At 36.1% G+C, this 19435-nt stretch overlaps 2 protein-coding genes across 2 annotated transcripts; both read right to left on the minus strand.

Moving 5' to 3' along the window:
- Positions 1–207: 207 nt before the first annotated feature.
- Positions 208–1250, minus strand: LOC100669723 (olfactory receptor 5T9-like). Its single transcript, XM_010601955.3, has one exon. It carries the CDS (start codon positions 1248–1250, stop codon positions 264–266), a length of 987 nt encoding a protein of 328 aa, XP_010600257.3. The 3' UTR covers positions 208–263.
- A 13832-nt stretch (positions 1251–15082) lies between these two features.
- Positions 15083–16051, minus strand: LOC100669442 (olfactory receptor 5T9-like). The gene has a single exon (XM_064289118.1). The coding sequence runs from the start codon at positions 16049–16051 to the stop codon at positions 15083–15085; it is 969 nt and encodes a 322-aa protein (XP_064145188.1).
- Between the last annotated feature and the right edge of the window lie 3384 nt (positions 16052–19435).

The following is a 19435-nucleotide window of genomic DNA, read 5'->3' on the forward strand; positions in this document are numbered from 1 at the left end:
ATAAGTAAGTGAAGATCAACTTAAACAAATCCTGATCATACCAATATACATCCATCACTGAATGTTTAATATGGGTAAATTAGAAAATAATCCTATAGCCATATAAATGATGCAATTTATCTGAACTTATAAAATTCTGCCTTGGAAGGTTGATTAATGCTTTATTAGGAAATATTCTAGAACATATAGACACTTTAACAGAAAAACAAGACAGTTTCTTTTCTAGATTCAACTTTAGAAATATGGACTTTAGTTTTACAATGCTAAAAATGTACTTTGTTTAGGAACCAATTTCTCTGAAACAATTTTTTCATTGCTTCTTTTACATCTTTGTTCCTCAAACTGTAGATGATGGGATTCAGCATGGGAATCACAATGGTGTAGAATACAGACACTATCATGTCATGGTCCAAAGCATAGCTGGAACTTGGTCTCAAGTACATGAAGAGGATTGTTCCATGGTAAATTGATACTCCAGTTAGGTGAGAGCCACAAGTGGAAAACACTTTTCGCCTTCCTTCAGCAGAACGCACCGCCAGAATGGCCATAAAAATGAATCCATAAGATATCAAGACAGTCAGAATATTGACCATCTCAATAGAACCCACAAAGTAGAAGAGTAGAAGTTGGCTGATGAGAGTGTCAGAACAGGAGATAGCAAGGAGTGGAGGGATATCACAAAAAATGTGTCTAATTTCATTGGATGCACAGAAGGACAGGCTAAAAGTTGCTACTGTGTGTAAAGTAGCATGTGAAATACCACAAACATAAGAAGCAATGATGAGTGACACATAGACCCTGCGTGACATGTTAACTGAATAGAGAAGTGGGTTGTAGATTACTACACAGCGATCATATGCCATTGCCAACAAAAGAAAGGATTCTGTGGCCCCAAAAGTGACAAAGAGCAGCATCTGTGTTGCACATCCCGTAAATGAAATGGCTTTATTCTCTGCCAGGAAATTGGCTAACATTTTGGGGGAGACAACTGAAGAAGAGCAGACATCTAAGAAAGATAACACACTCAGAAAATAGTACATGGGGTTGTGGAGCCGGGCATCTGCCACGACTAATAGAACCAGTTCCAAATTTCCCACCAGAGTAAAAATATAGATTGCAAGAAATAGTAAAAAGAGATACACCTGTAGCTCAAAATCACACGTAAACCCCAGCAAAGTAAATACGATGACTTCAGTGATATTCCTCAACTGAATTTTGTATGGATACAGTGTTGATAACAATATTGACATTTCCTAAATGCAATATCCTGTTATTATGTGAAGAATAGACTGCATTCAATTACATCTTCATTTTTGTTTTTCAAAAGACGGTAATAACATCCTAAGCAGTGAAGGGATGTGTTGTTAACTGCTTTGAGTTGACCTACAACTCATGGCAAGCCCACTCACAAGGGGATCAGAGCACTGTGATCTATAAGGTTTCCACTGACTGATTCTCAGAAGTAGATCACCCGGCCTTACTTCCTAGTCTATCTTAATTTGGAAGCTTCCCTGAAACCTATTTGTTATCATAGCAGAACGCAAGCCTGCATTGACAAATAGGAATCAAACCTGGCATTCCCTCACGGAAGGTGAAAATTCTACCACTGAACCATGACTGCCCTCTAGAAAGTTGATAGGCACTGACAAAATGGTTGGAATCATGTTGATGCAGTTTCCTGTATAAAAAAAGAGAAAGAAATGATCATTCCTTTGTTAACTAAACTTGTCATGTTAAAAGAAACAAACAAAAAAAGAGAAAAAAAAAAACTTGCCAATTTAAGTGGTTCTTAAAAATACAATATTTTGTGATTCCCAAAGACCATTTGAAAATCCAAAATCATAGATACACGAGACGAAATGGGCAGTTGCTGTCCAGAGGTAAGATGAGAAGGCAGAAAGGGCTAGGAGCTGGTTGAATGGACACAGGAAATTCGGGGTGGAAGGGGGAAGTGTGCTGTCACATTATACGAATAGCAACTAGGTTCACATAACAATGTGTGTATAAATTTTTGTATGAGAAACTAACTTGAGGGGTAAACTTTCACCTAAAAAAATACAATTAAAAAAAAAATCCAAAAGCAATATAATTGAAAGTACACACTAATACACTAGTCCTGAATTTGCTGCTGTGTGCATCAGCGCCTTTCCTTAATGTCCTCCTCTATTGTAAAGTGAGAACAACATCACCTACCACTTAGAAGACTGGATTGAATTTAAATGAGGAAAACTATGCAGAAACGACTTAATTTTAAGATATTCTCAGCTAGGATAATTTAGACTTACATTTCATGTTGTCTTAGAAGGTAGCCTTCAATGGCCCAGCTATTTCATGTGCTCTTTTCTCTTAATTACTCCATTCCACTGACATTTCCAGAACAATGGTGAGCAGGACAGCAGGTGGTATTCTGGAGATAATGCACCTTGTATGCAAACAAAAATAGGATGTTATCTTTTAATTTTTTTTCAAACACGTGTTATTAATTTGTCCATTTTTAGCTTTGCAGCTTATCATATCGTTGTTATTGTTTTTTAAGTTTTAACTTAATGACAATTTTAAGATGTTTTTCTATTTGTAAGGAACCCTAATAGAGAAGTGGTTAAGTGCTTGTTGCTAACCTAAAGGTCAGCCATTTGAATCTACCAGCCACTCAACAGGAGAAAGATGTGACCGGCTGCTTCTATAAATATTACAGCCTATGGGGCTTTTCTATTCTGTCCTATAAGGTCACTATAGGGTCACTATTTGTCCAAATGAATGCAACTGCAAAGCATTTGTTTGTTTTTTCTCTCTATTTGTATGCTCGTTAGCCCTGCAAGTCCTTGTGGGAATTTGAGAGATTATGCCTGCTCAAAGAAACCATAAGTGTTCCTTTAATATATTCTAGTTGCTTATGCAATCTTGGAATAATTATGAAATAAAAAAAAAAAGAAACTGTTGCCATCGAGTCAATTTTGACTCATTGAAACCCTATAGGACAGAGTAGGACTGTCCCATAGAGTTTCCAAGGAGTGCCTGGTAGATTCTAGCTGCTGGCCTTTTGGTTAGCAGCCATAGCATTTAACCACTACCCCACCCAGGTTTCCATGAAATAAATATTGCCCAATAATTACAAATATTGCCCAATAATTACTAATAAAGCTATTGCAAAAAGAATAAAATCACTATTTTTGCCACAAAGTGGTATTTGTTTTTTATTTATGTATTTATTTCCTCTCTAACATCAGTAAACTCTGGTGGTCTGTGGTTAAGTGGTGTGGCTGCTAATCTTGGAAACTCTATGGGCACTTCTATTCTGTCCTATAGGGCCGCTAGGAGTCGGAATCTACTCGACAGCAATGGGTTTGTTTTTGTTTTTTGGTCTATGCCATCAGACTGCTTCTCATTATAGGTGTATGAATAAAGAAAAATGCATGGAAAAATAAAAAAAGAAGAAGAAAAAAAAAAATCAAAGAAGCACCAGAATCTCAACTGAAAGCCTCACTGATTAAAACACAATTGAAGAGTGGATTTACCTTATTTAGGAGCGAGATTTCAGGGCTTCCTTTTTTTTTTTTCATTGTGTCGTAGACTGATGCGTTTGATTCATTAAGTGTTTGGCATCTGTATTTTCCAGTGATTAAGGGAGTGAAACCACCATTCGTCTGTCAGTTTGTCATACTATTGTGGCCTGCTTGTTGCTATGATGCTGGAAGCTATGTCATCAGTATTTCAAATCCCAGCAGGGTCATGCCTGGTGGATAGGTTTTTGAGGCGAGCTTCCAGACTAAGACAGACTAGGAAGAAAGGCCTAGAGATCTATTTCCAAAAATTAGCCAATGAAAATACTAGGGATCCTAACAGAATACTGTCCAATATACCGCTAAAGATAAGCCATCAAGCTTGGAACAAACCAAACCAAACCTGTTACCTTCTAGTGAATTCTGACTCATAACAGAGTAGAACTGTCCCATAGGTTTTCCAAGGCTGTAACCTTTATGGAAGCTGACTGACCCACCTTTCTCTGGCAGCGAAGCTGGTTGGTTAAAACTACCGACCATTTGGTTGGCAGCCCAGAGCATAACCGTTGCACCACCAGGACTCCCCTAGGTTGGAAAAAGACACTCAAAATACATGGTGGCCAAAACAGTAGACTGGACCATACCAATAGTCATGAAGACAGTGCAAAATCAGGCAAAATTTTGTACTTTAGTAAATGGAGCTGCCATTAATCGGAGCTTAAAACAACAATAGGAAGTGAAAAATCTGTCATATGTACGGTGGGACTTCACTCGGTGTTTTACAATTGATTTATATTCATCCCATGCCACTTGCCACAGTTTTGTCTTATTCAGATGTAGTTTTAAAAGAAGAGAGCAAGCTAATCAGCTTTATTACCATTGAAAGGAGGGGAAGGTACATGTCTTTGTTTCTCTAAAATGCTCCCTACAGATCCACGTGGGAGATTTTTCTAATACCAAGAAAAAATGGCTTCATAAATGTGGGGTTACAGAGCAAAAAATACTCATTTGATCTTTAGAGAAGTCTAGTATAAAAAACATAATTAAATTAAGTTGTTAGTTCTGTGTAAATCCTGGTAATTTGTATATAACTCTTGGGAATACACACACTAATATCATATTATAATACCTTCTAATTGTATTTTAATAGTTGAGTTAATAAGATAACAAAGGCCTCAAAAAATTAATAAAATTTGTATTAATGTATACTTTGGAATTCATAAAAATTTCATTTCAGTTCAAAAAATCCTCCATCCTCTTTCTCTCTCTTTTTGTCTATCTCTCCTTTCCCTTCCTCTCTTCTCTCTTTTCCTTTCCAGAATCCATGGAAGACAAACAAAATTTTTACTGAAGAGAGCCAGAGACAAAAGGGGAATGAGGTAGATAGGAAGAATCACAGTGAAAGGAAATAACAATATGCAATGAAAGTTTGAATAATGGACAAATGATTAGTCTACTAAAGGAATCCATTACAGAATCTATCAGAAAACATGACTTGACTAACATATGCAGGAGAAATGTCAGCTAGGTTGCAATTCTAGCAGTCTCTTCACATACGAGCCTGAGATAAAACAGCAGTAATGGAAGGTTAAGAACATTATATTTGGACTTGAAAAACATCTATTAAAGTCTCAGAAATAGCACCTAGTGACAGTGTGAGCGTGGAGAAGTAATGTCATCCTCTATGCCAAGCAATAGGTAAGACTGACAAAATGTTTCAGGCACATCCTGTTCAACTACATTAACGTGGTATTCAAGTGGAGTGCTTATTTATGTGAGGTATTAAAATATTTTGTTAAATTAAATTTTTGATCATATGTGAAAAATGCACACAATTCAAATGTAACTTCCAAATTTTATTTGTCTAAAACAAAATAATAGGAAGTTACAAAATCTTTTTTTATCAGAACACTGAGTAATGACAGAGCCCCAAACCAGAAGCTAAAGTGTTTTTCTTTTAGTTATACTTGTTTATTATATGACACACACAAACACACATACACACACACACACACAAAACTTGTCATTGAGTTGATTCCAGCTCATTGTGACCCTATAGAACGGAGTAGAACTGCCCCCTGTGTTTTCCTAGGCTGTAATCTTTACGGAAGCAGACTACCGCATCTTTCTCCCATGGAGCGGCTGGTGGGTTGAACTGCCAAACTTTTGGTTAGCGGATGAGCACTTAACCACTGCACCATCAGGGCTGCTTTATAACACTAAACATGTATTAAAATACTGTTCTATTGGAATTATACCAGATGAGTCCTAAGAGTCAATGTTGTAAAGGATCATAAAAATTCACCACTATTACTGCATTATGGCTGTGAGCTTATCACTGAAGTAATAGTGTGTTTTGCTTAGATTCTCCTGATATTCTTGGTGATATAGTTTTCAAGTACCCTTGCTGGCTCTGATCTTATCTGTAGAGCAAGAATTTGATTCATGAATGAAGGCATATTTTATACCATATCAGCTGCTATGAGAGCAATTATCTACTTCCCTATAGGGAACCAGAGACTTGAGAAAAGAAAAAGTATGGGGTTTAACTACTTCTTCCAAGGCAAACAGACATTTCGGTTAAGTAATCTTTTTTTTAATCTTTAAGGAAATTAGAACTGGTTATGTTTACAACTAGCTGATTTCACATTAACAGGAGAAAGAGACTAGAAAGACAAAAACAAATACCCTGAAATTTCTAAGAAAACATGGACCATCTAGAAGAATAAAATATAATTAGTTCTTCAGCTCTGATACAGTCAGAAAATGTGACGTTTCGGACGTTCATGAGAACAATACCACAAATACTAATTTTGAGAAGAGAGCTATGACATCAGCTACCATGTATTATTAACTGGATCTAAACCTTAAAAACAAACAAACAAACCTGTTGCTGTCAAGTCCATTCCAACTCACATCGAACCTATAGGACAGAGTAGAATTGCACCATAGGGTTTCCCAGGAGTTGCTGGTGGATTTGAACTGCTGACATTTTTGTTAGCAGCCAAACTCTTTATCACTGTGTCACCAGGGCTCTAAGCAGATCCTAGAGTTTAGGAATTTTGTGTACATTATCAGATGTCATCTACAGAGCAACCTTAAAACTATCTAATTTAGTGTCCTTTTAGAGATAAGAGAATTGGGGCTCACCTCCATAGTCTAAAGTATTTCCATTTGAGCAGATTACAATTCTACTATATCATGTTGTAATTCTGGAATCAGCATTCCCTAGGAAATTGCAAAATAATATCCTCACATATTTTAATTCTTTTTTAAATTCATCCAGCTTCAACAATTAATTAAAAAAAAAAAAAAAAACTAAAATGGTTTCTAAAGTAAATTAAATTTAAAATTAATTTGTATTTTTTCAAAAGAAAGCAAATCCTGAAGTAACATATACCCAAATGCTGATTGAAGTGTCATTTTTCTCTCCATTTAATAATTTCCTTGATTTTTAAATATAGCTTCTTAATTATACTGCTCCTATTTGGATTATCGAGCAAATTTCTGATTTACACCTATATCAAGCAAAATATGTAGAGTCCTTTCTGTTTTCTTTGCTATGTTCTCAGGAAGAGGTGTGATTCAGTTTCCAGTACAAGACTGAATTAACTAGAATTGCCTATTTCAGCTTTAAATATTAAGTCATATACTCTAATGTGAGTTTCAAGTTTCTAGCTTCTAAAATGTTTCGTGATGAAAAGCTTTTCCTCTTACCGGTGGAACTGAACTGCTTACTCAAAGTTTGCTATGCCTATTATAAGTATGGATTTTTATACCAGCTTCTGAAGGCCGTCTTGTAGGCCATAGGGGATTTCCCAAGGAGAAAACACACTAACTCTCTTCTGGAACAGAAAAGAAACAAGTTCCCCCCAACCCCGGCAGTGAACAAGTGAATGGTTATGGCACAATAAATTACATGATAAAAATAATTAAATGAATCACGTTGGTATTTAAAAAAATCATTCTTCACTTGAAAAGCTTATGGCAAAGGATTGGAAATCTAATGATACAGGACATAGTTCTTGCTCTGATGCTAATTAGGTACGGGTCATTGGATTATAAAATCAAATTCCCTAAAATCCAATTTATATAATTCACACCTTAATTATAATGTGCTAGGCATCAAAGTGGTATGAGGGATAGATATAAGCTCATTGAGAGTTTGTGGTAGGAGAGATGGCGCAATATGCAAGCAACTATATTATTCTATTGGACAGAACATTAGAATATTAAAAGCATGGTGGAGTTAAAGGTCAAACTTTTTGTGTTGTAGAGGGTTTTTTTCTGTCTTGGTAATCCTGTATACAAATTTATAGAAGAGTACATGAGGAGTTTTAGAAAGTCCTTAAGAATATTACTTAAAGAACTCTTGGAAACATTGTAAAAACTACATAGGTGTCTAGGCCCCATAGGAAGAGATTCTGAGTAGACAGTAAATATTGGTCATGGAATCTGAATTGAAAGAAGGAAGAATGGTACTTTGATACTGGTGGGCCACCCAGTTGGGATTAATCAATGTATTCATTAAATGCAATCCCAAATTGATCTATAGATATAATGTAATTTCAATTAAAATGCAACATTTTTTGTAGCCCTTAACAAACTGACTCCACATTTTATATAAAAAAGCAAAAGAATTAAAACAGTAAAAATTATTTTGAAAAAGAATAGTATTTGAAGATTCCCATAATCTAATTTTGGGGTTTATCTTATGTTAAAATAATCAACAGAATGTGGTATATAGGCTAAAAAATAGACACATACATCAATGAAACAGAATAGAATGTTCAGAAATATATTCACACATACATGGTCAACTGATTTTTGATAAAAATGCTAAGGGAAACCTATGGAGAAAGGATACACTTTTTAAAAAATGATGCTGAAAAAAACTGAACAGACTCAATGCCGTAAAAAAAAGGGAATTGATTAATTCTTTCACCATTTCTAAAATTTGTTTCAATATGAATCCTCTCCCCAAAAAAATGTACAAAGGACTTGATCAGTCAATTCACAGAAGAGGATATTCAAATGACCAAAAAGCACGTGAAAATAATATAATTAGCCATTACCAAAAAAAAAAAAAAAAAACACCCAGTGCGGTCGAGTCAATTCCGACTCATAGCGACCCTTTAGGACAGAGTAGAGTGGCCCCATAGAGTTTTCAAGAAGCACCTGGCGGATTTGAAATGCCGACCTCTTGGTTAGCAGCCATAGCACTTATCCATTATGCCACTAGGGTTTCGAATGAACCATTAGGGAATACGCAAATCAAAACCATAATGAGATAACACCTCTCCCCATTAGAATGGCAATGATTAAAAAAATAAAAAACTAGTATTGGTGAGGTTGTGCAGAAATTGAAACCTAAACCCATTGCTGTTGGAAATGTAAAATGTTGGAGCTATTGTGGAGAACAGATTGATTCATAGTTCCTCAAAAAGTTGAACACTGAATTACCACATGATTCAGTAATCTTAGTCTTAGGTAATGTACTCAGAAGTGAAGGCAGGAACAGAAACAGAAAACTTTACACCAATGTTCATTGCAGCACTTTTCACAACAGTCAAATGGTGGAAACCACCAATATGCCTATCAACAGGTAAATGGATAAACAAACAGGGTATAAACATAGAATAGAATATTATGGAGCTGTAAAAAGAAATGAAGTTCTGATGCATGTCACGACATGGATGAGCCTTAAAGACATTATGCTCAGTGAAATAAGTCAGTGAAAAAAGGACAAATACTGGAAGATGTCACTTATATAAAATAAGAAATATACAGACACCAAGGATTATTAATGGTGCCAAAGGTAAGAAGGAGGGAGAAAGGGGAAGTATTTGTATGGGGGGCATTGAGTTTATGTTAATGGTGGTGAAGTATTTTGGAAAAAGTAATAATGGTTGCACAATATGAAAAATGTAATCAATGTCATTGAATTTTAAGTGTGGAAGTTGTTTTGGTGGGTATATTTTCTGCACAATAATAATAATAAAAAAGACCCACTCCACTTTGGACTTCTGAATTCAAGAACTGTAAGATAGGGTTAAGATAATATTATGTTGTTTAAAAAAAAAAAACCCTTAAAAAAGGCCTTTTGCAGCAGATTTGCCCAATGCAATACACTGTTTGGTTTCTTGACTGCTGTATCCATGGACATTGATTATCGGAATAAATAAACATGTGTATCAAATTTGGTACCAGAAGAGTGCAGTACATCTCTAACAGATGCCTAAAATGTGGAAGTGGTTTTGAAACTGTTAATGGGTGGGAGTTAAAAGAGCTTTAAAGTGCTTAATAATAAAAGCAGAGATTGCCTTGAAAAGACTGTTGGTGGAATTATGGACATCAAAGCCAATTCTGGTGAGGACTCAGAAGAAGGTGAGCAGAGCTGTTACACTGGAGATGGCACAGATGGCAAGAGGCAGCACAGAGAACAGCAGCAGAGAAATGGCAGCAGCAGAACCAGGAGACCAGCATGAGACAGCACTGGAGCCAACCTAGGAAGCAAGAAAGCTGAGTGTCTTCTGGTGGATGTTTACAGTGAATTGGGGTGCCTCCAGGCACTTCTTGTGGATTTGAAAAGTTTTGGAAGGCTTGCCCCAGTAGACCGGATTTGGCTGGCCAGGCCCAAGGGGCCGAAAGGCCAATGAACCACGAAAGCAGAAGCTGAAGAGACAAGAAACACAAGAAGCAAGCAGAGTTGCCATTCTGGTGGTCCTGGAAGGCAGAGTGGAAGCCCAGGGCCAAGGGGCCTCCACCCAGAATCTAGAAAGTGTGGCCAGCACCTGGTCTGGAGTACAGGGCCATTGACTAAATGGTCTCAGGGAACAGAGGATTACTTTGAAGACTTGAGGGCTAATGTAATGTGTTCTGCTGACTTGTTTGGTGCCTATTATCCCTTTTTTCCCTTCGGTTGCTCCCATTTGTAATGGAAATGTCTGGTTTGTGTCTATTCCACCTTTGTACTTGGAAGCAGATAATTTGTATTATAGACTTCACAGTTGTAGAAGAATTTTTGGATTTTGGACTTGGGGTTGTTTTAAGACTGTTGTTGTGATATGATGGGGTGAATATCTTTTACTGTGGCAAGGATATGAATTTTTGGAGACCAAAAAGTGGAATGTTATGGTTTGAATTGTGTTCCCCAAAAATGTGTGTCAACTTGGCTGATTCCTAGTACTGTGTGATCGCCCACCATTTTGTCATCTGGTATGATTTTTCTGTGTGTCAAAAATCCTGCCTCTAAATTGTTAATGAGGCAAGATTAGAAGCAGTTATGTTAATGAAACAGGACTCAATCTACAAGGTTAGGTTGCATCTTGAGTCAATCTCTTTTGATATATGAAAGACAGATGTAACCTCCCACAAATTTGGAATTGTTCTATGATCATTTCATTCAATTCAAAATATATTGTAATTTCCCTTGTGATACCTTCTTGACTGATGGTTTATTTAGAAGTATGCTGTTGTTAGCATTAGCTATTTGTACCATCCAGGGGCAAATCATAAAACACATGAAACAAATAACAGTATTGAATTCCTGTCTATTTGTTTTAGCAGTTCCTGAGAGGGGAATGTGCAAACCTCCATTTATAACTGTGTATTTGTTTATCGCTCCTTTCAATTCTGATAATGTTTGTTCCATATATTCTGAAATTTTATTTTCACTGTATATACTTTTCAAATTGTTAAGTCTTCTTGACAAATTGAGCTCTCTGTCAAGATGTTACGGCTCCCTTTATCCCTTGTGATGTTTCCTTGTCTGGCCTACTTCACTGGTGTAGCCAGAGTGATATCTATCTGTGATTTTAGTTCTCTACCTTGAAAATGTTAAGAAACTTTAGAATCAGTATTATTGTTGCTAGGTGCCATCAAGTTTGGTCCAATTCATAGCAACACTATGTAAAAAAAAAAAATGAAACACTGCCTGGTCCTATGTCACCCTCACAATCCTTGTTATGCTTGAGACCACTGTTATAGCCACTGTGTCAATCCATCTCATTGAGGGTTTTCTTCTTTTTCACTAACCCTCTATAGTACAGTATAGTAATCAGTACAGGTGTAAAAAAGAAAAAAACTCAGTGCCACAGAAACTATTCCAACTGGTAGCTACCCTGTAGGACAGAGTAGAACTGCCACGTAGGGTTCCAAGGCTATAAATCTTTAAAGGACCAGACTGTTCCATCTTTCTCCTGAAGAGAAGTTGTTGGCTTCTAATCAATGACCTTTCATTTAATAGCCAAGTACTTAACCACTGTGCCACATGGCTTTCTTTCAGTATGGGTTTAATGATCACTTAGGCTCATGACCTGCAGCTTCCACATGTTTCAACCCAACCAATCACTAGTTAAATCCTGTGGAAACCACATCTCCAATACTTCTTACATACATTTTTTTCTCTATTTTCTGTCAATGACTTAATGAAGGCCTTCAACACTTCATAAGGTGTTGTCTGAAGACCCAATAATGCAGTTGATAAAGAAAAAAGATCAGTATGTTCTTTTATTCTATGTACCAAACTGTAAAATTGAAGCCTCTGTAGCTAGGAAGCTTAACTTAGAATGTGGTTATCACTCTTAGGAGCTATGTGGTCTTCAGCAAATTTATGTGCCTCTGTTTCCTCATCTGAGATAATAGAAGAACCACTTCTTGGAATTGCTATGATGATGACATGACTTAATATACGGAAAGCACTTACATAATTGTGCAGTGCCTAATCAGCTGTATATGAGTTCTAACTATTGCTGCTGTTAACTATCACTCATTCATTGACTCACCATTCATTCAATAAATATCTCCAGGTAAACTTATTGCTCCAAGTACAATGTTATGTCCTGGGGAGAAGAGACACAACTGTGAGAAAAGACACAATGACTGCCTTTATGCAATTTACACTGTCAGCATAGTGATAGATCTACGTGAAAACAGACCCACTGCTGTCTAGCTGATTCCTACTCATTGTGACCCTGTAGAACAAAGTATAGATGCCTCATAAGGTTTCCATGGCTACCATCCTTATGGAAGCAGACTGCCACATCTTACTCCTGTGGAGTGCCTGGTAGGTTCAAACCACAGACCTTTTGGTTAACAGCCAAGAGCTTTAACCTCTATATCACCAGAGCTCCCTTATATAGTAACCAAATATTTAAAACAACAAACATTTATATCTATTTTATTTAATATTTGTTATAATATTGAGCAAAGTGTTAACTTATATTTAAAAAAAAAATGCCCACAAGGACAGGGAAGGTCAAATCTTTCTTAAAGGAAAGATATTTGAGGAGATTTATAAAGTGTAAAAGTTTTTGAGACAAATATACCATTTTTCCACGTTGACTTGAACAAATAAGAACTCATTGGAGACTGTCTTATCCTCACAATTTGGTTTCTACTTTATTAGGAGAAAGAAAGAAAATATAGTGGAATTTCCATATAGGTTAATTTGACATGAATTCTTGTCTAATTTGATGGCTGGATTATTAACCAAATATTTTTAGGCATAATTGGGTGCAAACTTGTTCCTTCAGTTCATCTCTTCCTTTCCCAAAAGAAAATTATTTTTTTTTTATATTTGAAAGACTGATAAACCAAGAGACAATGTTGACTGAATCTTTGCCTTCAAGAATTTGAAAGCCCGATTTGAATGACAGAACATTTAGAAATGTTCTGGAAATGCTGCAAAAATACTGAGCTTTGTAAAACATGCTTTTTCATGAGTACATTTGAAGCAAAATATTCCTTTCTTCTAGAAAGACCATCTCAATAGATCATAATCAGAAATAATATTAAGTTACTAGGGCTTCAAATTATGTAATTTTTAGAAGGTAAAATGTCTATATTGCATCTCTGAAAATTAGAACTTTTAAAGGAATTTCGAGTATATATGTAAACCACACTTTGTTGTCCAGTATTTCCTTCTTCCAATAGAAAAGTATTAGTTCTCTTTGCATTATTGACCAGAAGACATTAGAAATTGAGTCTCTTAAATTTACTGGAGTTTTTCAAACTCACACTTTAGCATTGGTGTCTTAGTCATCTAGTGTTGCTGTAACAGAAATACCACAAGTGGATGGCTTTAACAAAGAGAAATTTATTTCCTCACAGTCTAGTAGCTAGAGGTCCAAATTCAGGCCATCAGCTCCAGGGGAAGGTTTTCTGTCTCTGTTGGCTCTGGAGCAAGCTCCTTCTCATCAATCTTCCCCTGGACTAGGAGCTTCTCCACACAGGAGCCTCAGGTCTAAAGGATGCTTTCTGCTCCTGGTGGTGCGAGGTGTCCTCCGTTTCTGCTTGCTTCCCTTTCCTTTTATCTCTTATAATATAAAAGGTATTGCAGATCACACCCCAGGGAAATTTCCTTTACATTGGATCAGAGATGTAACCTTAATAAGAGTGTTTCTGTTCTGCCCTAATCTTCTTTGACCTAAAATTACAATCACAAAATGGAGGACAACCACACAATAGTGGTAATCGTGGCATCACCAAGTTGATACATATTTTTGGGGGACACAGTTCAATCCATGACAATTGGTTTTTACAGGAACATTGTTTTGATTGCTATGTTATGATGATTTTATTGTGGTAGGGCCACAGGACAATCTCTGCTGGTAGGAAGAAAGTGAGTTTCATTGAATGAAACATACTTTTTACTCTTAATGACTCATAAAATAAACAAATATTGAAATAAAAACAAATAATTCAAGAGCAGATGGCATAGGCAGGAAACATTTGAGGTGATGTAGGGCCTTTTCCATTCTCTGGATCCTGATCATTGTTGTAAAATATCATTCATGATGACCAGTGCAGGGTTGTTCCTCATGGTTAGAGAACAAAGGCAGGATGAGAAAATAGATTAGAATCATTGAAAGATTGTCCAATGGTGTAATAATTTTTCAGAGTTTGGAACAATCACGTATAGTGGCCACTTGTAGATTATTTTCTTAGCTATATATTCATTTTTACTGAGCCTTAAGTTTACTCTCAATAAATATTTACTGTGTAATCCCTCAGTAGTTTCAGAATGAGTCTCATCAATTTCTGTGATTAGACAATGGCAAAAATGTAATAATGGAATCAACACGATTTTGAGCCAAACAGTGCAGAAAGCATATCCAAAGGCCTAGATGGTTCTCAGTATGTAAGGGCGTAAGGAGCTGGTAATCTTTGGAAGGCCCTCCACAGGGATTCCAGAAAGGGAAATCAACGTCCAAGTGTTTGCTGAAGACTTACTATAAACGATGTGAGGAAATGTGAAGTCATGGAGTTCTCAGGACATCATCATTCCGGCAAGTGAAGGTCAAGTAAAACAAACAGTAATCAGGGATATAATCCATCACTGAATGTTCAATATGGGTACATTTGAAAATAGTCCTACAGCCATGTAAATGGGATGGTTTCTCTGTCCTCATAAAATTCTGCCTTGGAAGTTTTACTAACGCTTTGTTTGGAAATATTCTAGGATATACAGACACCGAAAAATAAAAGCAAGACACTTTCTTCCCTAGATTCAAACTTTAGAAATATGAATTGATACTCAACATTCTTTTCAGTTTTACAATAATACAAATGTGCTTTATTTATGAACCAATTTCTCTGAAACATTTCTTCATTGCTTCTTTTACGTCTTTGTTCCTCAGACTGTAGATAATGGGATTCAGCATGGGAATTACAATGGTGTAGAATACAGACACTATCATGTCATGGTCCAAAGCATAGCTGGAACTTGGTCTCAAGTACATGAAGAGGATTGTTCCATGGTAAATTGATACTCCAGTTAAGTGAGAACCACAAGTGGAAAACACTTTTCGCCTTCCTTCAGCAGAACGCACCTTCAGAATGGCCATAAAAATGAATCCATAAGATGTCAAGACAATCAGGATAGTGAATATCTCAATAGATCCCACAAAGTAAAAGAGTAGAAGTTGGTTGATGTGAGTGTCAGAGCAGGAGATAGCAAGAAGTGGAGGGATATCACAAAAGACATGTCTAATTTCATTGGATGCACAGAAGGAGAGGCTAAAAGTTGCCACTGTGTGTAAAGTAGCATGTGAAATACCACCAACGTATGACGCAGAGATGAGTGACACACAGACTCTGGGTGACATCTTAACTGAATAGAGAAGTGGGTTGTAAATTGCTGCATACCGGTCGTATGCCATTGCTGCCAAGAGAAAGCATTCTGTGGTCCCAAAAGTGACAAAGAGCAGCATTTGTGTTGCACATGCAGTAAATGAAATGGCTTTATCCTCTGCTAGGAAATTGACTAACATTTTTGGGGTGACAACTGAAGAACAGCAGGCATCTAAGAAAGATAACACACTCAGAAAATAGTACATGGGATGGTGGAGTCGGGCATCTGCCATGACTAATAGAACCAGTCCCAAATTTCCCACCAGAGTAAAAACATAGATTGCAAGAAATAGTAAAAGGAGAAAGACTTGCAGCTCTAAATTACCCGTGAAGCCCAGCAATGTAAACATGGTGACTTCAGTGAGGTTCTTCATCTGAAACCTATATGGATCCAGCGATGGTGACAACACTGACATTTCAGTTCATATTTATAGTTCCTAAATGCAACCAGAATTGCTGGGTGGTGCAAATGATTCATGCATTTGCTTCTAATTGAAAGTTTGATGGTTCATTTCCACACAGAGACACCTCAGAAGAAAGGAATGAGAATCTACTGCCAAATATCAGCCATTGGAAACCTTAAGGAACATAGTAGTACTCATAAATTTGGAATTGCCTTGAGTTGGAATTGACTAGATGACATTGTACATGCAATATACTGGGAAACGGAGTGCACCCAATTACATCTTCTTGTCTGTTTCCTAGAAGGGCATAATAATATCCTAGGTTATGATGGGACTGGCAGTGACAAAGTAAGTGAGCCCATGTGGAAGCAATTTCCTATATAAAGAAAAGAAAAATGGTTTCATACATTTGTTGGCTAAACTTGTCATGTTAAAAACAAGTAAATAACCAAACATGCCAATTTATGTGGTTCTCAAATTACCACATTAAAATTTGCAAAGAAGAATGAATAGAGGAAATTTTAAATCCAAAATCTTTAGACTTGTAAATACGCACTAATCATTTTAAATTAGCTACAACATACATGAATGCCTTTCCTTAATGTCAACTAAGATAAAATGAGTGCAACAGCATGTATCTCACAAGATTGGATGAAATTCAAAGGAGAAAAGCTTATTAAAAATGATTTAATTTTAAAATGTTCTCAGATGACTAGAAAATAGGCGAAAATAGACATACCTTTCAACTTGTCTTAGAAGGTAGCTATTTTTATGTAAATCCACAAAGTTTATCTATAATTCATCAGAACACATCTTCAAATATCTTATCATGTATTGTAATTTTGCTTGAATGGTATATTATATTAAAAAAATAATAAAGTCATGAAATAATAAATAAATACATATCCGTATATTTTGGGGGCATTACAAAAAATACATTTTTGTTTCAAAAATCCCCCATTTTCTTTTTCTTTCTCTCCCTCCTACCCCTTTCTCTTTTCTCTCTTTCAGACAAAAATATTTAGTGGAGATAGTCAAGGATAAAATAGAAATCAGGTAGATAGGAAGAAGCTCAGTAAAAGTAAATTAAAAAAACGCAAGCAAATTTTGGAAAAAAAAATATGGCAATAGGTAGGGTACTAAAGAAATTCATTGCAAAATCCACTGCAAAATATAACTTGACTAACAGAAACAAAAGAAATGTCAGCTAGACTGTGATTACAGCCGTCACTTCATTTATGTTTCTGAGACAACAATGGTGGAAAGTTAAGAGCATTGTATTTGGACTTGATAAACTTTTATCAAAATCTCAGAAACAGCACCTAGTGCCAGTGTGAGCTAGGAAAATTAAAGCTGTCCTTCTTCTTTCTTGTGCTAAAGAATAGATAAGATGGGCAAAATGATTTCAATAAACATTGTTTCACTACATGAATATGGCATTCATGCAGAGTGCTCATTTATGAGACAAGTTAGCACAAGTTTTTAAATTCAAGTTTTGATTATATGTGAAAAGTGCATGTGCTTTTTGTTTATCTAAAAAATAAATAAATAAAAATAAGCCCTCCACATTTTATTTATCTAAAACAAAATAAACAGGGATTTTTCATCAAAGCTTTGAGCAATGAATGAATCCCAAACCACAAGCTAAAATATTTTTCTTTTAGTTATACATGTTTGTTAAATGTTAATATACAGATTAAAATATCATTTTATTGAAATTAAGCCCAATGAATCCTAATAATCTGGACTGTAAAAAAGCAAAAAACAGAAACAAACCCGTTGCCATAGAGTCAGTTCTGATCCATAGCCACCCTGTAGGACAAAGTAGAACTGCCTCATAGGGTTTCCAAGGAGCAGCTGATGGATTCGAACTGCTGACCTTTAGGCTAGCAGCCTGAGCACTTAACTACTATGCTACCAGGCCTCCATATTTGATAATCTGTGAAGGATTATAAAAATGCATCTCTGTCACGGTCTTCTGATTTTGGACTTGTCAGTAAAATAATAGTGCTTTTGGCTGAAATTCTCCAAATACTCTTGATGACATAATTTTCAGGCACACTTGATGGTCTGTTCTTGTCCATAGAGCAAGAATGTGGTTTATGAATGTAAGTATGTTTTATACCAAATCAAGATCTGTTAGAGCAATTGCCTACTTCACTATAGAGAGCCGGAGACTTAATAGAGGAAAAAGTAGGAGGTTTAATCACTTCACCCAAGATTCTTCAAACAGGAATTATGGTTACTTTTTTTCAACCTTTAAGGAAATTAGAACTATGTTTATGACAGAACACATGTGTGGTACAAACCATTAAGGCACTTGCCTGCTAACCGAAAGTTTAGAGGTTGGAGCCTACCCAGGGGCACCTCAGAAGAAAGGCCTGGTAATCTACTTCTGAAAATCAACCATTGAAAACCTTGCGGAACACAGTCACGAGTCAGAGTGGACTACATGACAAATGGTTGGTTGTGTTTATGACTAGTTGATTTCAGTTTAAGAGACTATAGTGGCTAGGAACACAAAAATATAGATTCTGAATTCTCTTTTTTTTTTTTTTTTAACAAAACATGTTCCATCTTGAAGACTAAAAATATATCAGCTCCTCAGCTCTAATAGAGTCATTATCAGAAAACATAAAGTACCCGGTGCCCATCGGAACAGTACTACAAAGACTAGGCTTGAGGCTAAAGAAAGCCGTGATAGCAACTACCACAGATTAATAAGTGGATTCAAGGGGCTAGGAATTTTGTGCACATGACTGTACATAATCTTCATAGCACCAGGATAGCTAAATAATTTGGTGTTCTTTTATATACGAGGGAAAGAACTAAGGCCCAACTAGACACAACACTTGACAAAGGTCACACAGTAGTTACTATCAGAGCAAGGGTTCACCCCAGATTTTTCTGATCCCAGTCTAAGCTATTTCCACTTGACCATATTGCAATTCCCACTGTGCCAGGTTCTTATTCTGGAATCATCAGCCCCGAGAAATAATGCAAAATAACACCCTCACATACTTGAATTATTTTTTAAAGTAATCCAGCTTAAGTAGACCATGAAATTGCAATACATATATAATGAAAATTACTTCTGATTTACATCTCTGTTGACATAAATATGTATGGAGTCCTTTCTGTTTTCTTTGCTGTGTTCTCAGGAAAGCTTCAGTTTTTAATACAAATCTGAATTAACCAGAATCACCTAATTCAAATTTACTTTCAAACTAGGCATATACTCTAGTTGGAAATTAATGGTTAAACTTCTAAAATATTTTGTAGTGTTGTAAATATTTCCTCTTACCTATGGAACTGAACCTTTCACTCAATTAAAGTACGCTATGATTGTGTTTGGATTCTTATATCCATTTCTGGAGCTCTTCCTGTAATCCACAG

Source organism: Loxodonta africana, chromosome 7 (assembly GCF_030014295.1).
Source record: "Loxodonta africana isolate mLoxAfr1 chromosome 7, mLoxAfr1.hap2, whole genome shotgun sequence".
Lineage (NCBI taxonomy): Eukaryota > Metazoa > Chordata > Mammalia > Proboscidea > Elephantidae > Loxodonta > Loxodonta africana.

What these genes read in the sequence shown, in the direction of transcription:
- LOC100669723 (XM_010601955.3), bottom strand. Translation starts at nt 1,250, where the DNA reads ATGTCAATATTGTTATCAACACTGTATCCATACAAAATTCAGTTGAGG.
- LOC100669442 (XM_064289118.1), bottom strand. Translation starts at nt 16,051, where the DNA reads ATGTCAGTGTTGTCACCATCGCTGGATCCATATAGGTTTCAGATGAAG.